Here is a 24,853-nt window from a genome sequence, read left to right on the forward strand (position 1 = left end):
AATGTAAGGGGGATCAGCAGGGTGAGATGTTGTTAAGGATTTAAGAGTAAATATTCAGAACTATCCTGCCAGCCCAACTTAGGTGAAAGTTAAATGCATTTTCAGTCGCAACCTAATCAGCTAGGCTTTGGTTGAAAATAGTCCTACCTAGAAGCTAGCAAACATTCTGCTGGTTAGATTTAAGCCCGCTGTTTGGACGCTCAGGGTTATGCAGCTAAGTTATCCACCTTGTGCCCAGATATAATTCCACCCAGAGTTATACCCTTAATAGAAGGCATGAAGGTAACCTGCACAGAGCTGCAGTTACTACCCTAAAAAAAACAAAACTTGCTGGGTAGATTTGAAGGAACACTTGGGTCTTTTTCTGCCAACATTTGCTGAAAAACAGGGTAGAAAGATCTGCTGTCCCAGAACCCCTGAGCTACAGGGCCTTTACCCCAGCGTCACCGACTCAGAGACACATTATTGTTGTATGTGCAACTGTCTATTGGTAGGCAAGCTTTTTGTGAAAGCCATTTATAGTAGCACAACTGTCACCACTGTGCAGCACTTGTATGTGCCAGCTGGCTATTGCTGTCCCCTCCTGCTTCAGGAGGCAACAGTGATAGATATAGCTGTATATACAGCGAGCATTGCACAATGGGGATAGTTGTACAGATAAGTCTCTACCCTAATCAGAAGCTTTATAGCTGTCTTTTGCACTTTTCAGTGGTATTATGTGCAAAACTCATGAATTCTGTGCATAAATCATGTTTATGTGAAAGAAAACATTATTTGTTCACACAACATATTTTCTGCACAAAAACAATTCATGCACATAAATCATGTTTTATGCCTGCTACACATGTTTGTGTGCACATTTTTGGGTTGGGCACTTTAACTCCTGATGCATTTGCATATCATTAGCTTACTGCATCGGGAATTAACTCATTTTTCAGCATATGAATAAAGAAAAAGTGCGTTAAAATTTTAGCTCACATTTGCCACTCACATTTCCTGAACTATCATCGCACTGCTCCTATAATTGCAATCTCTCCTGACATGTCTTGCATGTCACCCTATCCCCTTCTTCAGAATCTCCCTCCTCGCCTGTAAAGGAACTGCATATTAATCTTCCCGCATTTAATGTTCAGTACTTCTGTATACTCGTTAACCATGACATATAACTCTCACTCATCTGAGAAGTTGGCCATGAAGAAAGCTACAGAAATTTGTGGGGATTTTTCCATACTCTGCAGGTAGTGCCATGTACAGTAAACAAACAGATTGGCCTATTTGGTCATTCCACATAATGAGCACACAAATACTGGAGGTAATTTTCAAAGGAGTTACGCGTGCAACCATAACATACTATCGTAGCAATTTTCAAAAGCCATTTCCTCAACTAAAGCGCACTTACGCAAGTAAATCCTATTGATAATTCAATGGCATATATTGTAGCAATTTTCAAAAGCCCGCGTATTCGAGTAGAGAGCATTTGCAATTGTAAAACCCAATTTTAAGCGTGTAATTGCTTTTTTAAAATCAGGCCCATTATGAATAACCATGCTCTATTAAAAAAAATTTTCAGCGCATCGCTGAGGTGACCAAATATAGGATTCCTTAAATTTAGGAAAAGATTTTCAGCTGACCTGAGGGGCGGTGATAACTTGTGCTAAACACAGAATTGAGCATTAGACATGCTTGCTCACGCATTGCTCATAAATCACAAAAAACAAAGCAAAACAGCCCATCCAAGCGAAATATTAATGAGATGCCTTGCAAGCAAATGTATATGAAGCAGCTCATTAATATTAAAATAGAGTAATGTGGATCACAGAAAGCCTTGAGAGTCAGGTTAATCCTCAAGAAATGTAGTTAACTTTCCCTCCAGAGATTTGGCAAGTTCTCTGGGCCCTCAGATCCCTAAAAGAGCAGTAAGCCCTGGTTGACTTGCCCCCTTTAGCAGATTAAAACCTCTTAGCCACATGGCCCCCTCCCCAAGTCCCCACCCCCTCCCACGGCACATCACCCTCTCTCTTTCCGAGGATGCCCCGTCCTGGTTCACCAGCCCACCCAAAATGAGAAAGAAGTCCACTTGGGCAGACCCCCAGCCTCATCCCCTGATCCACTCTTATCATAAGCAGCCTCTGGGTCATAATGGAGCAGGACTTTACTTTAGCACTAAAATCCGAAATGGCTCTGGCGGACCCTGGGCTTCCGTTTGCCATGCACGTTCCCTTCATAAAGAGGGGCTCTGGCACACAAGACAAGACCAAACCAGCGAATCTAAGTCTCAGGTTCTGCCTTTCCAGAACTGGAAAACCTTTTTGGGGGCATTTTTTAAACCATCCGCACTGGGACAAAGTTTGTGAAATATGCGTCAATTCTCAGTGAAAATACACTTCTGCTTTCACTCTGAAACTTGTCACAGGCACAAAGCACCTGCAGACGTTTGCACTTGCTTTTTTCTGTGGGTGCTCTTTTAATTGAAAATAATGTGCAGATATTTGAAAATGCAACGTATGTGTATTATTTTCCTCCCTTGTCCTAAATACGCCTCTGGGACTACCTTCTCTAAATCTGGGTAAAAGTATATCGATATAATTTTCATGCAGCCCATTAATCTGAGTAAACCGCCTTTTACCAGCGTTAATTACTTTCGGGCCAATTCTGTAAGAGTGCGGGAAAACGGGCGCTCAGTGTTCTCCCAACAGGAGTCCAGCCACCTCTCCTGGGCACGCAAGCCTATCCTAAAATGAGGGGTCGTGCTAAAAAAGGAGGCGCTAGGGGTAATAGCCCATTCCTAGTGCCTCCTTACCAGTGGGAACTCAGGAGAGGTGGCTGTTAGCCCTGGCTGGCTCATTTTTTCAAAATATTTCTTTTTAACATTTTTGTGCGGTTTGGCCGCACATTTTTTTTTGTCAGTATCCTGGGATCATCACTGATAGCCTCATCAGCATGCATTTCCATGTGATGAGCGCTATTAGTTTTGGTGTGTGTGTGTGTGTGTGGGGGGGGGGGGTTTGGACACACGTTATCAACGCGTTCAACCCCTTATTGTATAATGGGTAGTAGACGCTTGTTGTAAACGCGCGTTGGACCGCGGGTAAAACAGTGCGCTCAGCTGAACGCACTTTACAGATCCGTCCCGTTTGGAAATTATCCTCATTTGGCAGTTGATACATGTGGCCACCAAAAGGGTAAGTTTCAAAACATCCCACATAACTTATGCTACAGTTATGCACATAAGTTACACCAATTTTTCAAAATGTATTTATGGGCTTTGAAAATTATCCCACCAAATTTATTCCACACAAGTTACATCGGCTATTTAAATTTTGAGGAGTGTTACGTGCGTAATTTTTAAAACTGAAAAGTATATACGCAAGTTCAACCCTCTCCCCAGTCCACCCCTGCTACTGCCTCCACTCTGTCCAGATAAGCTTACACGTGAACTGACACAGGTTTACTCATATACTGGGTGGGCAATTTTAGAAAAGGCCACGTCACATAAAATTCTCTCTGAAAATTGTGACCAAAATGTTTGAGTTAACTTCCTGGATCTAAAGATATTAGTATGATTGAACTTACAGATGGGACTCTCAGGTCTTGCTTTGACTCAGGTGTAATTTGTCAAATGCAAAACTAATTACAAATCCAGTGACTACCAATGTAAAATGCTTTAAAAAAATAACCACTTTGCTTTATTTTGTGAGCTACAAAGACACTTGACTATGCTACTAAAAGAGTAGAGATATAAATTATGCCATTTAAGTTTTATATTTGTCTAATTATTTACAAAGAAATATCAATGTTCTCAGTTCTTCGTTAGTGGGGGAGCTGTAAATCAAGGCAGCAAGATTAGAGAAAGAGCAAACATACATTGAGCTGAAAGTTTGCAGTGTAAAGCACTTAGAACCTAGGTGAGCTGCTATGCTAAAGTCTCATGAAAGACAGTGATGACAGCTGAGCAAGGTAAACAGGGAAGAGATCTGGTGAGAATAAAAAGGAAGGGCCTTCCAAAGGTAAGAACATGGGAGAAGGTAGGGCAGGGGGCGAATGCAGAAGAAGTGAGAAGTGCTGGCATAGAATAAAAGAAGAAATGAGAGGGTGGTAGGAGGTAGAATGTTAGGGCATAAGAGTTTGCATGACAGAGTGAGGAATTTGAGTCGGCAGGAGATGAGAACATGAAAGGAAGGGCGGGTGGGACAGAATCAAAGCTCTGGCTCTATAATATTCTGAAAGAGACTAAAAGACAGAAGTGCAGGAAAGGGAAGCCTTTGCAAAAGGTTGCAGTAATCAAGATACGACTGAGACTCTAGTGAGGATAAAGATGAGACTTTTAGCACTATCACAATGCTTAAAGCTCGCTCTCATAAAGAGCCACAGTCAGCACATTTTTGAGCGTCTTGCTCAAGGTCATTAAGAAAGCTGCATAACATATTGTATGTGGTACCAAAGGAAATCCCTCCAGCAGCCAGAGAGCCAATCACAGGAATATTACTCAGGAAATATTTAACTGCCATGAGAGAACCACCCACAGCACCTTGGTTAGCAGCTTCTTTACAAGATCAGAAGATATTTCTTGGGCCAATGGGGACTTTATTTCAGCCTTCAGTTTCTCTACTGGCTTTTTAACCTTCCTAGCAAGTTTAGCAAGTGATTCTTCATCTATACCAAAAGCTTTGCAATAATTTGTGAGAGCTTTTACCAAGATGGCAACATCACAAACAACAGAGAGACCTGGCACAGGAATGACAGCAATAGCCACAGGACAGTGCGGCTAACTTCCATGCTTGCTTTTTTAATGCTTCTTTTTTCTTTTGTAAAACTTTTACAGACATGTTGGGCAAACAGAGCAGGAAAGCGTGCTTCTTATGCTTGGGAAGCTCTGCCTCCAGTGTCTCCTGAAGCAGTTGGAAGTCATACTTATCTAACTTCAAACTCGATATAAGAAAAACTTGTCCTGATTTCACACCCTCTTTCTCCAGGCTTTCTATGCAGTTTCTTCTGATTAATGCCAAGATCTTTCCTTCATCATAGCTGGATTTGTGGCGCTTATTTTCAGCATATAGATCTGCATCCACTTTGTTGCGTACAAAATAAAATTTTTTCCCCATTTTCTGAATTTCTTTAGCAAGCTCGGCATGGTTGGATTTGAAGCGTTCTGAAGCAATGATGATAAAAAAATCATACTGGCTAAAATTAACTTGCTCGAGGTATGTTTGTGCCTTAAAGTTTGGAGTTCCAATTCCTGGAAGGTCCCATAATGTTACATTTGGATAATTTGGATGAGGATATGGAGTGGGTTCTATTGTAGTTTCAGTCACCCCGGTCTTAGCTGACTCTTTTTCTTCATCCCCCATACCCCTGATGGCATTAACAAAGGTCGATTTCCCAGACCCCGACTCTCCAGTGATGGCAATGTCCAGTTTAGCAGACTCAAGTGACTCCAGTTTTTTCTGTATTTTTGATGCAGCTTCAGTCAGGTTCCCTGATTCTATGGCAGCCTTGAAATATGCAAGATCCTCCTGGGAAATTATTTCATTTTCCTCACTTGGATTACTTTCAGCCATTTTAGATTTCACAATGCTCTGTTCTTCAATGGTTAAGCAAACTCCTGCTCAAAGATGTAACTTTCCACAGCTTAGCTTAGAAAATGAAAACAAAACATGACGATTACTGTTTATTTATTAGTGAGCCATATAACACATCTGAAAAGTCAACTGCAAAATGACCTTCATTTCTAGAGATTCAAACCCTGCTGCTCCTTTCATCACACTCACAATAGCCATAGCTGGGAACTTTTGATTTCCCGTCACCTTGAGATTTCTGTGAATGCAGGGGGGGGGAGCAGGGGACCGGATGTGCACAAACTTACTCTCATACACAAACACACACACACACGTTCCCGATCACTTTGTACACACACACACTCATTCTTACATGCTACCTCTCATTCCTCATTCTCTGACACAGTCTCACATGCTCACTTACAGCTTTAATCCTCTCATGTTCCCGCATGCACACCCCTCTCACACACATGCTCGCTCACTCACTTCTCTCCCTCTTCCACACACACTCACCCTCACACCCATGTTAATTCACACTTTCACTTCTCTTCCTCCTACACACACACATTCTCACAGACATGTTCTTTCCCCTCCTCCATGCATACACCCCTGCCCCCTCACATCTATATACAAATACACATGCACAAAATACCCCCCCCCCCCTCACTGACTACCTCTCCCCACCCTAAACTCACCAGTATGGGCAACCTCCTCCTTCCTGCCAGTAGCTGCAGTACTGCTTCTTCTGCAATTGGCCTCCTCCCTTCCTTCCCTGCTGAGCTGAGAACCTGCTGGGAGAGAGCTTGCTTAAATCTCTCCCCTGCAAGGACTTCCCCTCCTCCACAAACTCCTTTCCTTCCCTACCCCTCCCTACTTCTGCTGCTCCTCCTCCCTCCAGGAGGCTCTCTCTCACCTGCAAGGTTCCTGCCCTTTCCACTGAATGTAAGGGGTTATATTTACCTTTTTTTCCCCTTGCCTTCTGGAACAGTTCAGGCTGCGGGTGGGGCACAGGCAGAAGTCAGGAACCTGCTTTAAAACCCCTGCTGAGTTTTTGTTTGCTTTATTTTTCAGCTCTTGTTTGTACTCCCTCCCCCTCCCTTTTACTACCTACTTTAATTTCTCCAGCATTCTTCTGTTTTGATTCCAAATTACTGCACAACCCCAGGGAGCAGTGAGTGTGTGTGATTCCCCCTCCCTCATCTCAGTCAGGCTGAAGTAAGCTGTAACAGGCCGATTCAGAAAAACGGGAGCGCGATTCAGGAGGGTGGCCTATGCAAATTAGGGCCCGTGGTAAAAGGAGGCGGTAGGGACACTAGCGCGTCCCTAGCGCCTCCTTTTTGACAGAAGCGGCGGCTGTCAGCGGGTTTGACAGCGGACGCTCAATTTTACCGGCATCAGTTCTCGAACCCTCTGACAGCTACGGGTTCGGAAAACGGATACTGGCAAAATTGAGCGTCCGTCTTCAGACACGCGGGCAGATTTTAAATTTTTTAAATTTTTAACTTTTTAGACTTTTGGGGCCTCCAACTTAATATCGCTATGATATTAAGTCAGAGGGTATTTTTTCTCCTTGTATTTTTTTTTCCTGGTCCTCTTGGCAAGCATAATGCCAAGAGACGTGTCTAAGAGCAGAACAGGGGGAAAGGACCCTTCCACCTTTCCCCCAATTATGGACGTTCTTAGGGCTACGGGTCACGTACCACAGACCCTGCCCAGCACCCTTCCGGCAAGGGTAAGGACTCCTACTCCCACCTATGTCCTTCTGCTCCCAAAAATTCCATCACAGGGAGTCTTCTTTCAGTGGGATGGGGGATTGCGAGACAGGACAACCACCCCTGCCCCTGCACTGTGACCACTGCATCGCTGTAACCCACGGCCCCTATGAGGAAAGACTAAAGAGGTTAGGACTTTTCAGCTTGAAGAAGAGACGGCTGAGGGGGGATATGATAGAGATCTTTAAAATCATGAGAGGTCTAGAACGGGTAGATGTGAATCGATTATTTACTCTTTCAGATAATAGAAAGACTAGGGGGCACTCCATGAAGTTGGCATGGGGCACATTTAAAACTAATCCGAGAAAGTTCTTTTTCACTCAACGCACAATTCAACTCTGGAATTTGTTGCCAGGGGATGTGGTTAGTGCATTTAGTGTAGCTGGGTTTGAAATAGGATTCGATAAGTTCTTGGAAGAGTCCATTACCTGCTATTAATTAAGTTGACTTAGAAAATAGCCACTGCCATTACTAGCAACAGTAGCATGGGATAGACTTAGTTTTTGGGAACTTGCCAGGTTCTTATGGCCTGGATTGACCACTGTTGGAGACAGAATGCTGGGCTTGATGGACCCTTGGTCGAACCCAGTATGGCATGTTCTTATGTACAAACTGCCCAATGACACAAACCAAGACAGGCCTGTTGGGCATTATTCTTTGCACGATTCACCTTTATCCTAACTAGCAAATGGCTGATAAAAATGTCATGGCAGATGCATTATCATGATCCTCTGATCCTGATGACACTTCTAAAGAACCACAGGATCTCATTAACCTAGCTAAAATTCTAGCTCTATCTGCATTCTCTATCACAAGCCTTCCTCTAAACAGAACCTTGGTTTGCAAGGTCATGTGATTACGGGTACTGAAATGGGCCCATGATTCTTTCTTGGGGGAATATCAGAGCATCCAAAAAACAGAGGGGCTCATTGCCCAATAATACTGGTGGCCACGTCTTGCACAGGACATGTGGGCATACATGGCAGCCTGCTCCAATTGTCTCCAAAACAAGGTTCCATGGCAAGCCCACGCAGCCATCTTCTCCCCATATTGGTACCACAGAAACCATGGACACATATCGCCATGAATTTTATCTCTGGCTTACCACCCTCATCTGGTTTCACTGCTATCTGGGTTGTGGTTGACTGTTTTTTAATAATGGCCATTTCATCCCCCTAAAAGACCTGCCAAGTGCTAAAACCCTGGCTCAACTCATCTTCTATCGTTTTGTTTTTTTTTTTGCCTCCACAGCCTCCAAGAACACATCATCAGTGACCATGGAATTGAATTCAAATGTAAATTATGGCAAGCTTTCTGTAAAAAACTTAGCATCGCTCTCGGATGCTCATTTGCATACTACCCACAGTCCAACAGGTTGACGGAATGCACCAACCGGACTCTGGAGGCCTTTTTAAGAGCTTACACTGCTGCCAAATAGGAGAAATGGGCCCAACGCCTTACCTGGGCTGAGTTCTCCTATCGGCACAGACCCATCGGGGGTCAGGGTGCCTGATTTGAGCAGCCCACCGTCTGGCCTCCGAGCTTGCCTCGCCTCTGCAACCCACCTGACCCCTGGTCCTTGCTGTGTCTGCCTGCTGCCGCCTAAGACCGCCCCCAACCTGCCGCATCATCAGGACGGGACACTCGGTACTTAAAAGCAGAAGCCGTCCTGGCATCACGCGCTGCCCCCTTTGTGCCCCCCTTCGTGCCACCCCCGTGCCACACCCCACCCTATACTTTCCAGCCCTCAGTATCAGCGCTGCCCCTCAACTCCGGGCAATTTTACCCCAGTCTACTCATCACTCTCATGCCTCCTCCCTCACAGCTCTGTTTTACATTGACAAACCTGGTTTACACCCCGCCAGTACTCCTCCCCCGCAGTGACACATAGCAACGCTATAGTCTTGTTGCACTTAAACTTATCACCTCGCTACGCTCCCAGAGGAACTCACTTTCTTCTTCTCCCTGCCTTTACTCGTCTCTTACCTTTAACACCCTCCTCTCTGACACAGTACCCATGAACACGCAAACCATCCCACGCATATATTGCCCCACCTCATAAACACCATACCCGCTATCCTCCGCCCCCTTCCTCAGCGCAAATCACTGCTATCAATTATGATCTCGCCACTTACTCAATCCCTGGGCCTCACCACCCTAGCCATATCCCTCTTTAATGCGCAATCACTCCTAAAAAAAAGCTCCCATACTCCATGACCTACTCATCGACTCCAACCCCAACATCTGTGCTATCACAGAGTCTTGGCTCAAAAACACTGACGATGACTTCATCAACCAGCTGCCCACACAGTGCTATGACATTTTCTCCATCCCAAGACTTAAAAAAAAGAGGTGGTGGCATCCTTCTTGCCACAAAAAAAATCACCTTTATTTATTATTTATTTAAGTTATTTTACTATACCGATACTCCAGACGAGGTCTTATCGTACCAGTTTACAATAAAACATGGGGAAACCAGTTAACAACTCTATAGAAGGTAAATGTTACATTGTAACAGGGAGCAAAAACATGGGAGCTGGAAGACTGGAAAGAATTTGAAAACGATAACTACTTGCAAGTGATAAGATAGTCAACGAAAAACCCTGGAGTAGCGAGAGGTAAACTCAAACTACTCAAAATCAATGCCCCCCACAAACTAGAAATCGGCCTCTTTAAATCCAAAGAGCTACAAGTCTGCCTCATATATGCCACCCCCCGCCGACCTACTGGAACACGACCCATCCCCACTTATCAAATTAATTTCTGACAATTTCAACATGGAGACCCCTGCTGTAATACTAGGAGATTTCAACCTACACCATTCCCCCCCATCTCGTCGTGCGAGACCTTCCTAAATGCCCTGCTTGCCATTGGTTTTAGACAGCTTATCAGTTCCCCACACATAAAGCAGGTCATACCCTTGACCTTATCTTTATCAATTCCTGTATACACTCTCCTGATTCACCCGCTTGTATCCCAGTCCCATGGTCAGACCACTCACTCATCAATGTATTCCTCTATATAAAAGTTCCTTCCACACCCACCACTACTCATAGTAACAAATTCTCCTTTCACAAACCCTGTACCACAGAAGGAGCTGATATCTGCCTTCGACAGTTCCATTAACAAGCTAGACCTTACCGACCCAGATGCAGCTCTCTTCTCATGGAACAATCTTACCACCACCATAGCCAACGAAATTTGCCCTCTCATCAATAAAGAAACACACAACACTCACACAGCTAAAAAAAAACAAAACCCTGGTACACCCCCAACCTAAAAAAACTGAAAAATGATCTTAGAAGTATAGAGAGAACATGGCGCAAAACCCCCACCCCTAAGCACACTGCCAGTTACAAATCCACTTTGCACGCCTATAGACTCTCCACCCTACAAACCAAATGCGACTATTATTCCGCTAAAATCCATGACTACCAATTCAACGCAAAAGCCTTATTCTCGTATGTGGCTGAACTCACCAAATCTCCCCCCCCCCCCCCCCCACCAAAGATAGAAATAGGTTGGTGTGGGGTGGGTCCCTGGAGCCCGATCGCAGGACTGGAAGTGAGGCAGGTAGAAGACTTGGGCGAGGTGAGAACTATAAGGGAGGCCAAATGGACACAAGACAGCAAAGAAAAGGAGCCTTGAAAGGTGATGGAAGATTTTACCAGCATCAAAGGAGAAACCGTCTGGAGTACTTGTGAGTGAGCTAAGTGTATAATACTGAAAAGTCTTCTTCTGCTATTAATGGAAGATCTTTACCTGCTAAAACATGTTTCAGATGTGTCAATCAGGGAAAGTACCACATTCTCTAATCTAATTTGAAGAATTCTTACTAAAGATTTTTGGATCAGTTTTCAGAGCTCTGCATTTTGAAGCACAGTCCATGGATACTTTTCCTGATGGATTTTGCACCAGTTTCCAAAGAGAAAAGGCCGTTCTCTTTGAAAATGGCCCATGGAATAAGAGCCTTGAAAGAGATTTGTATCTCCTTTTTCAGTGGATAAGTTTTCAGAAAAAATAAAGCATTTAGTTTTGACAATGTAAATCTATTCACATTATGTCCCCAGGCCTAACCTCACCCTGGCAGTGCCTCCAGGTAACTGTGGGTAAAATGATGCCTACTGTGGATCAGCACATGTACCTTTCCCTGCTTACAGGGTGGGCAATTTGCAAGTAACCATTTATACAAGTAAATGGCTTTCAAAAATGTTTTCTGTTTGCCAGCATTGATAAGGGTAGCATTCCAGTTCATCTTTGCCTTTTTTTATGGATTAAAGTGATAACCAGCTCTGTGAGATTACTGGAAAAGGAACAGGTTCTCTGAGGTAATTAAAATGTTCATAACAATTGGGCACAAACGTCTAGGAGAATACCTTATAAAAATGCAGATGCAATCCACCAGGTTCCAGGCTCTGTCTGAGATGACGCAATTGAATGTCTCAGAGAATCTCGGTTGGTATTATAGGAGCAGCTTATATATTCCAAATATCTAGAACTATTTTAGGAAGATCAAGTTGATCTACAAAAAGAAAAAAGATTTTGGATCCTGTTTCTGTTATAATCAGACTATCATGAGTTAAGGTGACAAAGAAATATGAGATTTACGTTGATTTATTTATTTAAAAACTTTTCTGTACTGTCGTTTAGTGATATACCATCACAACGGTTTACAAATAGGCACGTAAATAATTTTGGAATGGATTATAATTTAACTAGAGGTGCCAAAATTGTTCAGTTACATGATTCAAATAATATACGCTATATGTGATGTGGATTGTAATTCCATTTATGGAATATCCATACATGAGATATACTGTACTTCTTTAAATTAATACTTAAGTATGATAAAAATAAAAAGAACGCATTTATGTTATCTGTCAGAAAGAAATTCCAGATGCATCTGTAATTTAATTGTTTTCTTGATGTATCACTCAAGACAGGGGCAGCTCAAGGCAATCTGCTGCCTTAGGTGAGGGACGAGATGGTGCCTCCCACTTCATGCCTTATGACCCTCTCTCTTCCCCCCCCCACACACACACACTCTGGATTCTCTCATACACACAAACAAGCACTCTCACTAGCTCCCTCACACACACACACACACACTGCCAGCAAGCTCCCAGTCATTCTCATAGCATTCCCCCCCCCCCGATATGTACACATTCATTCTCACATACACACACAGACAGACCCCAGGAAAGCACCAATTCACTCGCTCAAAAACACACTCACACACATACACACACATCCCCAGGCAGGCACAAATTCATTTTCACACACCTACACACAGCCAGGCAGTCATCCATTCATTCTCCCACCAACGCCCAAGCAGTTACACATACACATCCACCCACAGGCTCCCACTCCCCCCCACACACAGGCTCTCACCCTCCCACAGACACATACACAAGGGCTCCCACACCCACACAGCTTCTCACCTACACACACAGGCTCTCTTCCCCCTCCAACAGACACTCAAGCAGTCACCCATCTACCCAGGCTGGCAGTCACCCACCCACACATACACACACAGGAAGTCACCCACCCACATCCATAGGACCTAAGCCTTTTTTTCAGAAGCCAATAAGAATGAGTCTGCTCTCAGCCACCGCGTTCTCCTCCTCTCAAAGAGCTAAAAGCATCTGCAGCCTTTGCTTCTGCTATTTGTGCGGGTGGTCGGGGTGGGGAGGGGAAATAGCAGGCGTACGTTAAAAATAAAAATCCAGCGATCATGCGCCGGTCTCCTCCCCTGACATAAGTGCACACTTAGTCCAAGGATTGAGGCTTTATCATTTTCATTACTCATCTGGACCAAATGAGGTATGGCCCATTTTCCCAACAGAAGACACTTGCAAAACATTAATTTTGTTAGATCACATTTATTAGTCTTACAAGCCAATAGCAGTTTTCAGGTATAAAGCATATACAATAATAATATCATTTATTCATTATAAGCTTTGCAATGACAGGTTAGTGCATGAATATCTGAGATGAACTCAGATTCTTATAGGAATGGCAAAAGCAGGGGAAAGGCCCTTCTAGTTGGGAGTCAGTCTGGACAATTCTGGGATAATCAGAATGTGAGGGGGATCAGCAGGGTGAGATGTTGTTAAGGATTTAGGAGTAAATATTCAGAACTATCCTGACAGCCCGACTTAGGTGAAAGTTAAATGCATTTTCAGTCGCAACCTAGCCAGCTAGGCTTTGGCTGAAAATAGTCCTCTCTAGAAGCTAGCAAACATTCTGCTGGTTAGATTTAAGCCTGCTGTTTGGACGCTCAGGGTATTGCAGCTAATCTTGTGCCCAAATATAACTCCACCCAGAGTTATACCCTTATTAGAAGGCATGAAGGTAACCTGCACAGAGCGGCAGTTACTACCCTAAAAACAACAAAACTTGCTGGGCAGATTTGAAGGAACACTTGGGTCTTTTTCTGCCAACATTTGCTGAAAAACAGGGTAGAAACAGGAGAACTCGAGTCCTGGCCCCTGTGCCAAAGACCTGCTCTCCCAGAACCCCTGAGCTACAGGGCCTCTACCCTTACTATCGTAGCAATTTTCAAAAGCCATTTACTCAACTAAAGTGCACTTACACGAGTAAATCCTACAGACAATTCAATGGCACATATTGTAGCAATTTTCAAAAGCCCGCGTATTCGAGTAGAGTGCATTTGCATGTGTAAAACCCAATTTTAAGCATGTAACTGCTTTTTAAAATCAAGCCCATTATGAATAAACCATGGTCAATTAAAAAAAATGTTCAGCGCATCGCTGAGGTGACCAAATATAGGATTCCTTAAAGTTAGGAAAATTTTCAGCTGACCTGAGGGGCGGTGATAACGTGTGCTAAACACAGAATTGGGCATTTGACATGCTTGCTCAGGCATTGTTCATATCACAAGAACAATAGCTCGTTCCTAGTGCCTCCTTACCAGCGGAAACTCAGGAGAGGTGGCTGTCAGCCATGGCCGGCTCATGTTTTCAAAATTTTTCTTTTTAACATTTTTGGTTCCTCTGACTTAATACTGCTAGGATATTAAGTTGGAAGGTGTACAGATGAGCAGTATTTACTGCTTTTCTGTACACTTTTCTGAGCATAAAATGTGCAGCTTGGGTTCATAACTGATAGCCTCATCAGCGTGCATTTCCATGTGATGAGCGCTGTTAGTTTTGGTGGTGGGGGCAGGGTTTATACACACGTTATCATCGTGTTAAACCCCTTATTGTTGGAAACACGCGATGGACCACGTGTAAAACAGTGCGCTCAGCTGAACGCACTTTACAGAACCGGCCTGTTTGGAAATTATCCTGGTTTGGCAGTTGATACATGTGGCCACCAAAAGGGTAAGTTTCAATCATCCTGCATAACTTATGCTGCATTTTTTTTTTTTAAATTTACTCTTTATTGTGTTTTCACAAAATACAAAGTAAGATATCACTTACATTGGAAAAGAGATATAGCCATATGTAATAATATACATTTCCATGTACACAATTATCAATCCTGGCTTAATCTTACAAAAGTAATTGAGGAGATGAAGTCATAGGAGAATATCAATAACAAAATTGTCTAAGGTATCAGCTGTCTAAGTGTCTATAAACATGTATTTAATCCCACTTAGTGTACGTTAGGTGTTATTACAGATATAACCCTAGCGTTTACAAACGACTTAAGTTGTTCTGGGTATAGAAAAACAAAACATTCATCCTTTCTTTTCACAATGCATTTACTTGGATATCTTAAAACAAAGGAATAGCCTAAACTTTTAACCTGTGCTCTTAACAACAAGAATTCCCGTCTCCTTTGCTGTGTTAAACGAGCAAGGTCCGGGTATATTCTTACCTCTGCTCCATAAAATGGAGAAGAGATATTCTTAAAGAAATTTCTCATGACAATTCCCATATCTTGCACATTAGCAAAGGTAACCAGAAGGGTAGCTCTGTCACATAATTCTAAGGAAGAATCCTCAAGATATCCAGTCAAATTTTCCATAATCTCAGCCTGATTTAAGATGTTAGGTTTAACCAATTGTGAGGCCTTTAGAAAATTATGCTTTATGACACAAGGTAACCCTTGTTCATTAAGCTTTAAATTTTCTAGGAAATATTTTTTTAAAGAAATCTCTGCAGTTTGGCCCGCAATTCTAGGAAAATTAGTAAACCTAAGATTGAGATGTTTTGAAAAATTCTCAAGGTATTCTATTCTTCGTGAAGCAAAGGTAACATCTTTAAGTAATTTTAATTGGACTGAAGAGTTATTTTCACATATTGCTTCAATCTTATTCAATCTGGATTCTGTTTTCCCTAGTTTTTCTTCTATTACTTCAACCTTATCATTTAAGACTCCAACATTTACATTGGTCTCAAAAAGGGCTTTACTCAAGCCTGCCACTAAGTCCCATAATGAATCAAGTGTCACTACTGCCGGTTTTGTTGGAATTACAAAATGGGTTGTCACTCCCATACGGTCAGTCGGACTTTCACCCACTGTCACTAGCGTTCCTTTTCTCTCTCCAACTCCCTGTTCAGGGGTAGATGTTAGATTAACCACCGTGTTTCCGCCCTCTTCACCTCTCACGGTGTTTCCCGGAGATTTAGGTAGGCTAGGTACTTCTCTCCCTTGCTCCACCTTAGTCGATTCAACTATGGCCCCTTCGGCTTTATAGGAGTCGACAAGCTCGGGGGATTCAGTGAGGGAAGATCTTATCAGGCGCCTGGGATCAGGAGGGGATAGAGTAACCTCCCCTGACGGCGAGAGAGCTCCTATCTCTGAAGCCGTAGCGGGGAAAATCTCCTCCGATGTAGACACTATTGCAGGAGTGTAAGCAGTTATTAATCTCTGAGTGGCATTAGGAGGAGTAGCGGGAGGGTGGACCCGGACTCTCCCCTTTCTTTTCGGAGGCATAGTTCACAGTCAAATAATATAATTCTCGTTGGCTTACTTACTGTGCCACAGCTGTTTAAAATCTCCTCGTGACGAGCTGTTGAGGTTACCTTGGCTTCCTTCCCCTCCACTCCTCCGGCCTGCTCCGGACTAAGCCGGACCAAGCCGGCGCACCCCTTGTGCGCGCGCGGCTTGGCGGAGCGCCGCACTGAGTCCGATTTTATGGGCCCTCATCCCCTTCGAATGACGTCAGGGGCAGCAGGGGTGGAGCTCTGGGTCCGCGGTGGAAGCAGCTTGTGGGCTCCTCTTACAACACTGCCAGATTATAGTCTCGCTCTCACCTGGTCAGATGGTCGCCATCTCCCCACAAACAGCCGCACTGTTTCTCTGCACTGAGGCCAATTTTATGGGCCCTCGTCCCCTTCGAATGACGTCAGAGGCAGCAGGGTTGGAGCTCTGGGTCCGCGGTGGAAGCAGTTTGTGGGCTCCTCTTACAACACTGCCAGATTATAGTCTCGCTCTCACCAGGTCAGATGGTCGCCGTCTCCCCACAAACAGCCGCACTGTTTCTCTGCACTGAGGCCGATTTTATGGGCCCTCGTCCCCTTTGAATGACGTCAGGGGCAGCAGGGGTGGAGCTCTGGGTCCGCGGTGGAAGCAGCTTGTGGGCTCCTCTTACAACACTGCCAGATTATAGTCTCGCTCTCACCAGGTCAGATGGTCGCCGTCTCCCCACAAACAGCCGCCTTATGCTGCATTTTTGCACATAAGTTACACCAATTTTTCAAAATGTATTTATGGGCTTTGAACATTATCCCACCAAATTTACCCAACACAAGTTACATCTGCTATTTAAATTTTTGAGGAGCGTTACATGCATAATTTTTAAAACTGAAAAGTATATAAGCAAGTTCAACCCTCTCCCCAGTCCACCCCTGCTACTGCCTCCTCTCTGTCCGGATAGACTTACTCGTGAACTGACACAGATGGGACTCTCAGGTCTTGCTTTGACTCAGGTGTAATTTGTCATATCAAAACTAATTACAAATCCAGTGACTACCAATGTAAAATGCTTTAAAAAATAACCACTTTGCTTTATATTGTGAGCTACAAAAGCACTTGACTATGTTACTAAAATAGAAATATAAATTATGCCATTTAAGTGTGATATTTCTTTGTAAATAATTAAACAAAGAAATGTTCCCAGTGCTTCGTTAGTGGGGGAGCTGTAAATCAAGGCATGCAAGATTACAGAAAGAGCAAACATACACTGAGCCGAAAGTTGGCACTGAAAGTTGGCACTTAGAACCTAGGTGAGCTGCCCTGCTAAAGTTTCATGAAAGAAACTGAATGACAGCTGAGCAAGGTAAACAGGGAAGAGATTAGGTGAGAATAGAAAGGAAAGGCCTTCCAAAGGTAAGAACATGGGAGAAGGTAAGGCAGGGGGCGAATGCAGAAGAAGTGAGAAGTGCTGGCATAGAATAAAAGAAGAAATGAGAGGGTGGTAGGGGGTAGAATGTTGGGCTATAAGAGTTTGCATGATAGAGTGAGGAATTTGAGTCGGCAGGAGATGAGGACCTGCAAGAAAAGGTTGGTGGGATAGAATCAAAGCTCTGGCTCTATAATATTCTGAAAGAGACTAAAAGACAGAAGTGGAGGAAGGGGAAGCCTGAGCAAAAGGTTGCAGTAATCAAGATAGGACTGAGACTCTAGTGAGGATAAAGATGAGACTTTTAGCACCATCACAATGCTTAAAGCTCGCTCTCATACAGGCCGATTCAGTATGGGGCGCTCGGCTGAGCGCACCGTTAGCCCCCAGTTGGCCGCGCGTTTGACACACTATTTTTACCCCTTATACAGTAAAGGGTAATAGCACGTAGAAAACGCATGGCCAATCCCCCCAAAACTAATAGCGCCCGCAACATGTAAATGCATGTTGATGAACCTATTAGTTAGTCCTGCGCGATAGAGAAAGTAAAATGTGCAGCCAAGCCGCACATTTTAATTTCGGCCAGCACCGGAAAAGAGCACAGACAAAACTGCTTTTCTGTACACCCTCCGACTTAATATCATAGCGATATTAAGACGGAGGCTCCCCCCCCCCCCCAAAAAAAAAATTAAAAATCTGCCCTCGGCCCACGCGTTGGAAGACGGACGCTCAATTTTGCCGGCGTCCGTTTTCTGAAGCCATAACTGTCAAGCGGGTTCGACAACCGATGCCGGTAAAATTAAGCGTCGGCTGTTAAACCCGCTGACAGCCTCCGCTTCTGTCAAACACCAGGCACTAGGGATGCGCTAGTGTCCTTAGCGCTTCCTTTTGCCTGTTTCTACTGCCGGGCCTCATTTGAATACTGTATCGCGCGCCCTCGGCCCACGGGTTGGAAGACGGACGCTCAATTTTGCCTTCTGCTTTCACTCTGAAACTTGTCACAAGCAGAAAGCACTTGTAGACTTTTGCACTTGCTTTTTCTGTGGGTGCTCTTTTAATTGAATATTTGTGCACACACTTGAAAATGCAACGTATGTGATGCGCGCTATTAGTTTTGGTGGAGGTGGGGGGGAGGGGTGGTTTGGACACACGTTATCAATGCGTTAAACCCCTTATTGTATAATGGGTAGTGGATGCTCATTGGAAACGTGCGTTGGACGGCGGGTAAAACAGTGCGCTCAGCTGAACGCACTTTACAGATCCGGCCTGTTTGGAAATTATCCTCATTTGGCAGTTGATACATGTGGCCACCAAAAGGGTAAGTTTCAAACATCTGCATAACTTATGCTGCAGTTATGCACATAAATTGCACCAATTTTTCAAAATGGATTTATGGACTTAGAAAATTATCCCACCAAATTTACCCAACACAAGTTACATCTGCTATTTAAATTTTTGAGGAGCGTTACATGCATAATTTTTAAAACTGAAAAGTATACGCAAGTTCAAACCTCTCCCCAGTCCACCCTGGTAACGTCTCCTCTCTGTCCGGATAGACTTACACGTGAGCTGACACAGATGGGACTCTCAGGTCTTGCTTTGACTCAGGTGTAATTTGTCATATCAAAACTAAATTACAAATCCAGTGACTACCAATGTAAAATGCTTTAAAAAATAATCACTTTGCTTTATACTGTGAGCTACAAAAGCACTTGACTATGCTACTAAAATAATAGAAATATAAATTATGCCATTTAAGTTTGATATTTTTTTGTAAATAATTAAACAAAGAAATGTTCCCAGTGCTTCGTTAGTCGGGGAGCTGTAAATCAAGGCATGCAAGATTACAGAAAGAGCAAACATACAGTTGGCACTGAAAGTTGGCACTGAAAGTTGGCACAAAGTTGGCACTGTAAAGGACTTAGAACCTAGGTGAGCTGCCATGCTAAAGTTTCATGAAAGAAACTGAATGACAACTGAGCAAGGTAAACAGGGAAGAGATCAGGTGAGATTAAAAAGGAAGGGCCTTCCAAAGGTAAGAACATGGGAGAAGGTAAGGCAGGGGGCGAACGCAGAAGAAGTGAGAAGTGCTGGCATAGAATAAAAGAAGAAATGAGAGGGTGGTAGGGGGTAGAATGTTGGGCTATAAGAGTTTGCATGACAGAGTGAGGAATTTGAGTCGGCAGGAGATGAGGACCTGCAAGAAAGGGCGGGTGGGATAGAATCAAAGCTCTGGCTCTATAATATTCTGAAAGAGACTAAAAGACAGAAGTGGAGGAAGGGGAAGCCTGAGCAAAAGGTTGCGGTAATCAAGATAGGACTGAGACACTGGTGAGGATAAAGATGAGACTTTTAGCACCATCACAATGTTTAAAGCTCGCTCTCATAAAGAGCCACAGTCAGCACTTTTTGAGCGTCTTGCTCAAGATCATTAAGAAAGCTGCATAACATATAGTATGTGGTACCAAAGGAAATTCCTCCAGCAGCCAGAGAGCCAATCAGAGGAATAGTACTCAGGAAATATTCAACTACCATGAGAGAACCACACACAGCCTTGGTTAGCAGCTTCTTTATAAGATCAGAAGATATTTCTTGGGACAATGGGGATTTTATTTCAGCCTTCAGTTTGTCTACTGGCTTGTTAACCTTCCTAGCAAGTTTAGCAAGTGATTCTTCATCTATACCAAAAGCTTTGCAATAATTTGAGAGAGCTTTTACCAAGATGGCAACATCACAAATTACAGAGAGGCCTGGCACAGGAATGACAGCAATAGCACAGGACAGCGCGGCTAACTTCAATGCTTGCTTTTTTAATGCTTCTTTTTTCTTTTGTAAAACTTTTACAGAAATGTTGGGCAAACTGAGCAGGAAAGCGTGCTTCTTATGCTTGGGAAGCTCTGCCTCCAGTGTCTCCTGAAGCAGTTGGAAGTCAAACTTATCTAACTGAAAACTCGTTATGAGAAACACTTGTCCTGATTTCACATCCTCTTTCTCCAGGCTTTCTATGCAGTTTCTTCTGATTAATGCCAAGATCTTTCCTTCATCATAGCTTAATTTACGGCGCTTTTTTGATGCATCCAGATCTGCATCCACTTTGTTGCGTACAAAATAAAATTTTTTCCCCATTTTCTGAATTTCTTTAGCAAGCTCTGCATGGTTGGATTTGAAGCGTTCCGAAGCAATGATGATAAAAAAATCATACTGGCTAAAATTAACTTGCTCGAGGTACGTATGTGCCTTAAAGTTTGGAGTTCCAATTCCTGGAAGGTCCCATATTCTTACATTTGGATAATTTGGATGAGGATATGGAGTGGGTTCTGTTGTCGTTTCAGTCACCCCGGTCTTAGCTGACTCTTTTTCCTCATCCCCCATACCCCTGAGGGCATTAACAAAAGTCGATTTCCCAGACCCCGACTCTCCAGTGATGGCAATGTCCAGTTTAGCAGACTCAAGTGAATCCAGATTTTGCTGTATTTTTGATGCAGCTTCAGTCAGGTTACCTGATTCTATGGCAGCCTTGAAATCTGCAAGATCCTCCTGGGAAATTATTTCATATTCCTCACTTGGATTACTTTCAGCCATTTTTAGATTTCACAATGCTCTGTTCTTCAATGGTTAAGCAAACTCCTGCTCAAAGATGTAACCTTCCACAGCTTAGCTTAGAAAATGAAAACAAAACATGATGATTACTGTTTATTTATTAGTGAGTCAAATAACAAACTTGAAAAGTCAGCTGCAATCATGACCTTAATTTCTAGAGATTCAAACCCTGCTGCTCCTTTCATCACAATCATAATAGCCATAGCTGGGAACTTTTGATTTCCCGTCACCCTGAGAGTACTGTGAATGCGGGGGAGGTGGGGGGGGGGAGCAAGGGACCGGATGTGCACAAACTTACTCTCATACACAAACACACACACACGCGTTCGCAATCACTTTGTACACACACATGCTCATTCTTACATGCTACCTCTCATTCCTCATTCTCTGACACAGTCTCACATGCTCACTTACAGCTTTACTCCTCTCATGTTCCCATATGCACACCCCTCTCACACACATGCTCGCTCACTCACTTCTCTCCCTCTCCTCATACACAGATACACGTGCCCACTCACCCTCACACCCTTGTTCATTCACACTTTCACTTCCCTTCCTCCTACAGAAACACACACACACACTCTCACAGACATGTTCTTTCCCCTCCCCCATGCATACACCCCTGCCCCCTCACATCTATATACAAATACACATGCACAAAATACCCCCCTCACTGTCTACCTCTCCCCACCTCAAACTCACCAGTATGGGCAACCTCCTCCTTCCTGCCAGTAGCTGCAGCACTGCTGCTTCTGCAATTGGCCTTCTCCCTTCCTTCCCTGCTCCTGCTGGAGAGAGTTTTTGCTGGACTCTCTTCCCTGCAAGGACTTCCCCTCCTCCACAAACTCCTTTCCTTGCCTGCCCCTTCCTACTTCTACTCTCTCTTGGAGGCTCTCTCTCACCTGAAAGGATCCTGAGGTTCCAACTGAAGTTATGGGTTTGTGTTTTTTCCTCCTTATCTTCTGAAACAGGGCAGGCTGTGGGTGGGGCTCAGCCTGGGGAGAGAACCCGCAGAAGTCAGGAGCCTGTTTTACAACTCCTGCTGAGTACTTCCTCCTCCCCACCCCCCACGGTTTGTGTTCCGTTTACTACCTGCTATAATTTCTCCAGCACTCTTCTTGTTGTCCCCTAATTAGCTAGGTTTCGTGTGCTTTATTTTTCAGCTTTTGTTTGTACTCCCTCCCCCACCCCCACGTGCTCAGGCTGCAGGGAGGATCTCCGCAGGAGCTGGGTACTCTCCTATCTTCGGAAGGGAGGGAACTCCATAAGTCTCCTGCAGGAGACCCACTCCACTCCAGAGAGCAAAGCCAACTTGATTCCTGGAGTGGCACGGCAGGGCGTTCTCTAGCCACTCCGGAGGACGTGCCAGGGGAGTGGCTATCCTGCTCGTGGAATCCCTGCAGGCAGAGGTGCTGGAAGTCCAACCCGTTGTGCCAGGCCGGATGCTGCACTTGCGGATCCATATCGAGGGCTGCACGATCAATTTGATCAACGTGTATGCCCCGAACTGTGGGTCCACCAGGCTGGTGTTCTTTCGCCAGCTGTCAACCCTAATGCAGACCTTGGATGCGGCGGAGGAGGGGGTGTTCAGGGGTGAATTTAATTGCACCCTCGAGAAGCTGGACCGGTGTGACACCCTGCCTCCGCCGCATGCTTGGGGGATACGCTTTGTCATTACTTCCTGGTCGATCTCTGGCAGCTGTGTCACCCGGTTAGCTCCCCCTCCTTCACCTATCTCCGGGTGTGTGTGTGTGTGTGTGGGGGGGGGGGGACACACGAATCAGCCGCTCTCGGATCGACCGGCTCTACGTCACGTGCTGCTTACCGTCACGGACCCTTTCGAGTGCTATTAAGGTGGCGGCCTTCACGGACCACCATCTGGTGTATGTGAAGTTGAGGCTCGACTCAGCCGGGCCTCTGGCCACCCATTGGCATTTCAACAACTCCGTATTGGAGGAGGAGGGCCTCGTGGTGGCGGTCCGGGAGTTCTGGGTGGGAATGGTGCACCTTTGAGGTGGACTTTGCCTCACGGAGCCTGTGGTGGGATGTGGGGGAAATCCACCTCAAATGGCTTTGTCAGGATTACGCCAGGGGCGTTAACAGGGAGCGACGCGGAGAGATCTGGTGCCTACAGGGGGAGGTGTTGTGTCTCGAAGCAGACCTCTCTGATGTTGCGGACCAAGCTCTGCGAGACGAGTACATGGAAAAGAAGTGCACTCTCTGTCACCTCGAGGAGTGGGGGGCCAGGAGGCATTTGTAAGATCGCAAATCCATTTCCGTTGGGAGATGGATTGTAGCTCGCACTTTCTCTTTGCGTTGGAGAAGAGGAGGGGCGCCCAGAAGCAGATCACGGCCCTGGTGGCTGCCGACAGGGCCTCCTTCAGTGATCTGGAGAGGATTCAGGCGGAGGTCCTGGACTTTTTCTCGACCCTCTTCTCTCCAGAATCCGTCGACCCGAACGCATGCAGGATCTTGTGGGAGGGGCTTCCCACCGTCAGGCAGAGCAGCAGAAACAAGCTGGACATGCCCTTCAGTCTAGCAAACCTTTCTGAGGCCCTGAACCAGATGCTCTAACAAAATGCCGGGCATCGATGGTTTGATGGTAGAATTTTTTCGCCATTTTTTTGACCTGCTGAGACCTGATCTCCTGCAGGTCCTGGCAGAAGCCCTGAAGACCGGGCAGTTACTGCTGTCGTGTCACCGTCTCCTTATTGTGCACGGACTACAGAATCCTGGCCAAGATGCTCTCGCTGCGGCTAGGGCCCGTGCTAGCTCAGGTGATCCACCCGGACCAGTCCTACAAGATCCCGGGTTGTTCGATTTTTGATAACATCTTTTTAGTCCGGGATCTTATCCATTATTGTTGTAGGATGGACCTGTCTGTGGCATTTCTGTCTTTAGACCAGGAGGAAGCCTTCGACAGGGTGGACCACCGGTATCTCATGCAGACCCTGCAGGAATTTGGCTTCGGCCCCCGTTTTGTGGGTCTTCTCACCATCCTATACACCTCCGCAGAGTGCCTAGTCAAGGTAAATTGGTCCTTAACAGCGCCTCTGGCATTCAGAAGAGGAGTACGTCAGGGCTGTCCCTTGTCCGGGCAACTGTATTTATTTATTTATTTAAAAAGTCTTCTATACCGATGTTAGTCGAAACATCACCTCGGTTTACATGGAACAAAAGCAACGGAAATTACAAGTATCAGGGGAAGGGTAAGGGGTACAAAAAACCATAAGGAGAGCAGATAAGCAAAGGAAAAAACAACAAGTGAACTATGTCATAAGAACAAGGTCATAGTCAAATTCAGGTCATGAACTGTTTGCGCTGGCCACTGAACCCTTCCTGTGCTTATTGCGCAGGAAGCTCACTGGTTTAGCGCTGCATGACACCCTATCCGCTTACGCCGATGACATGCTCCTCATATCCGTGACCCGCTTGATATGGCAAGGATGCGCGCCTGCCAACGAGTGTTTTCATCTGCATCTTCCGCCAAGATCAATTGGGCCAAATGCTCGGGGCTCGTGATAGGACTGCAGCAGAGGGACATGCTCCCGAGCGAGTTTGCTAATGTTTCATGGAGCTGGGAGACCCTGAAATATCTGGGTGTTCACTTC

General features: G+C 44.9%; 2 protein-coding genes across 2 annotated transcripts; both read right to left on the reverse strand.

The window, feature by feature from the left end:
• Positions 1–2,796: 2,796 nt before the first annotated feature.
• On the reverse strand, positions 2,797–6,379 carry LOC115075273 (interferon-inducible GTPase 5-like). The gene is given in 4 exon segments (XM_029575567.1): positions 2,797–4,534; positions 4,537–4,753; positions 4,755–5,633; positions 6,251–6,379. Coding segments are annotated over 3 exon segments (1,200 nt in total). The 5' UTR covers positions 5,559–5,633; positions 6,251–6,379; the 3' UTR covers positions 2,797–4,355.
• A 12,173-nt stretch (positions 6,380–18,552) lies between these two features.
• LOC115075228 (interferon-inducible GTPase 5-like) lies at positions 18,553–22,275 on the reverse strand. The gene is made up of 2 exons (XM_029575509.1): positions 22,145–22,275; positions 18,553–21,300 (listed from the first exon to the last, which is right to left on the reverse strand). The coding sequence occupies exon 2, from the start codon at positions 21,222–21,224 to the stop codon at positions 20,013–20,015; it is 1,212 nt and encodes a 403-aa protein (XP_029431369.1). The 5' UTR covers positions 21,225–21,300; positions 22,145–22,275; the 3' UTR covers positions 18,553–20,012.
• Positions 22,276–24,853: the final 2,578 nt, after the last annotated feature.

This window comes from Rhinatrema bivittatum, chromosome 13 (assembly GCF_901001135.1).
Source record: "Rhinatrema bivittatum chromosome 13, aRhiBiv1.1, whole genome shotgun sequence".
In the NCBI taxonomy this organism is placed as follows: Eukaryota; Metazoa; Chordata; class Amphibia; order Gymnophiona; family Rhinatrematidae; genus Rhinatrema; species Rhinatrema bivittatum.

Bases quoted from the DNA above. Each gene is read 5' to 3' on its own strand.
- LOC115075228 (XM_029575509.1), bottom strand. From the start codon at position 21,224: ATGGCTGAAAGTAATCCAAGTGAGGAATATGAAATAATTTCCCAGGAG.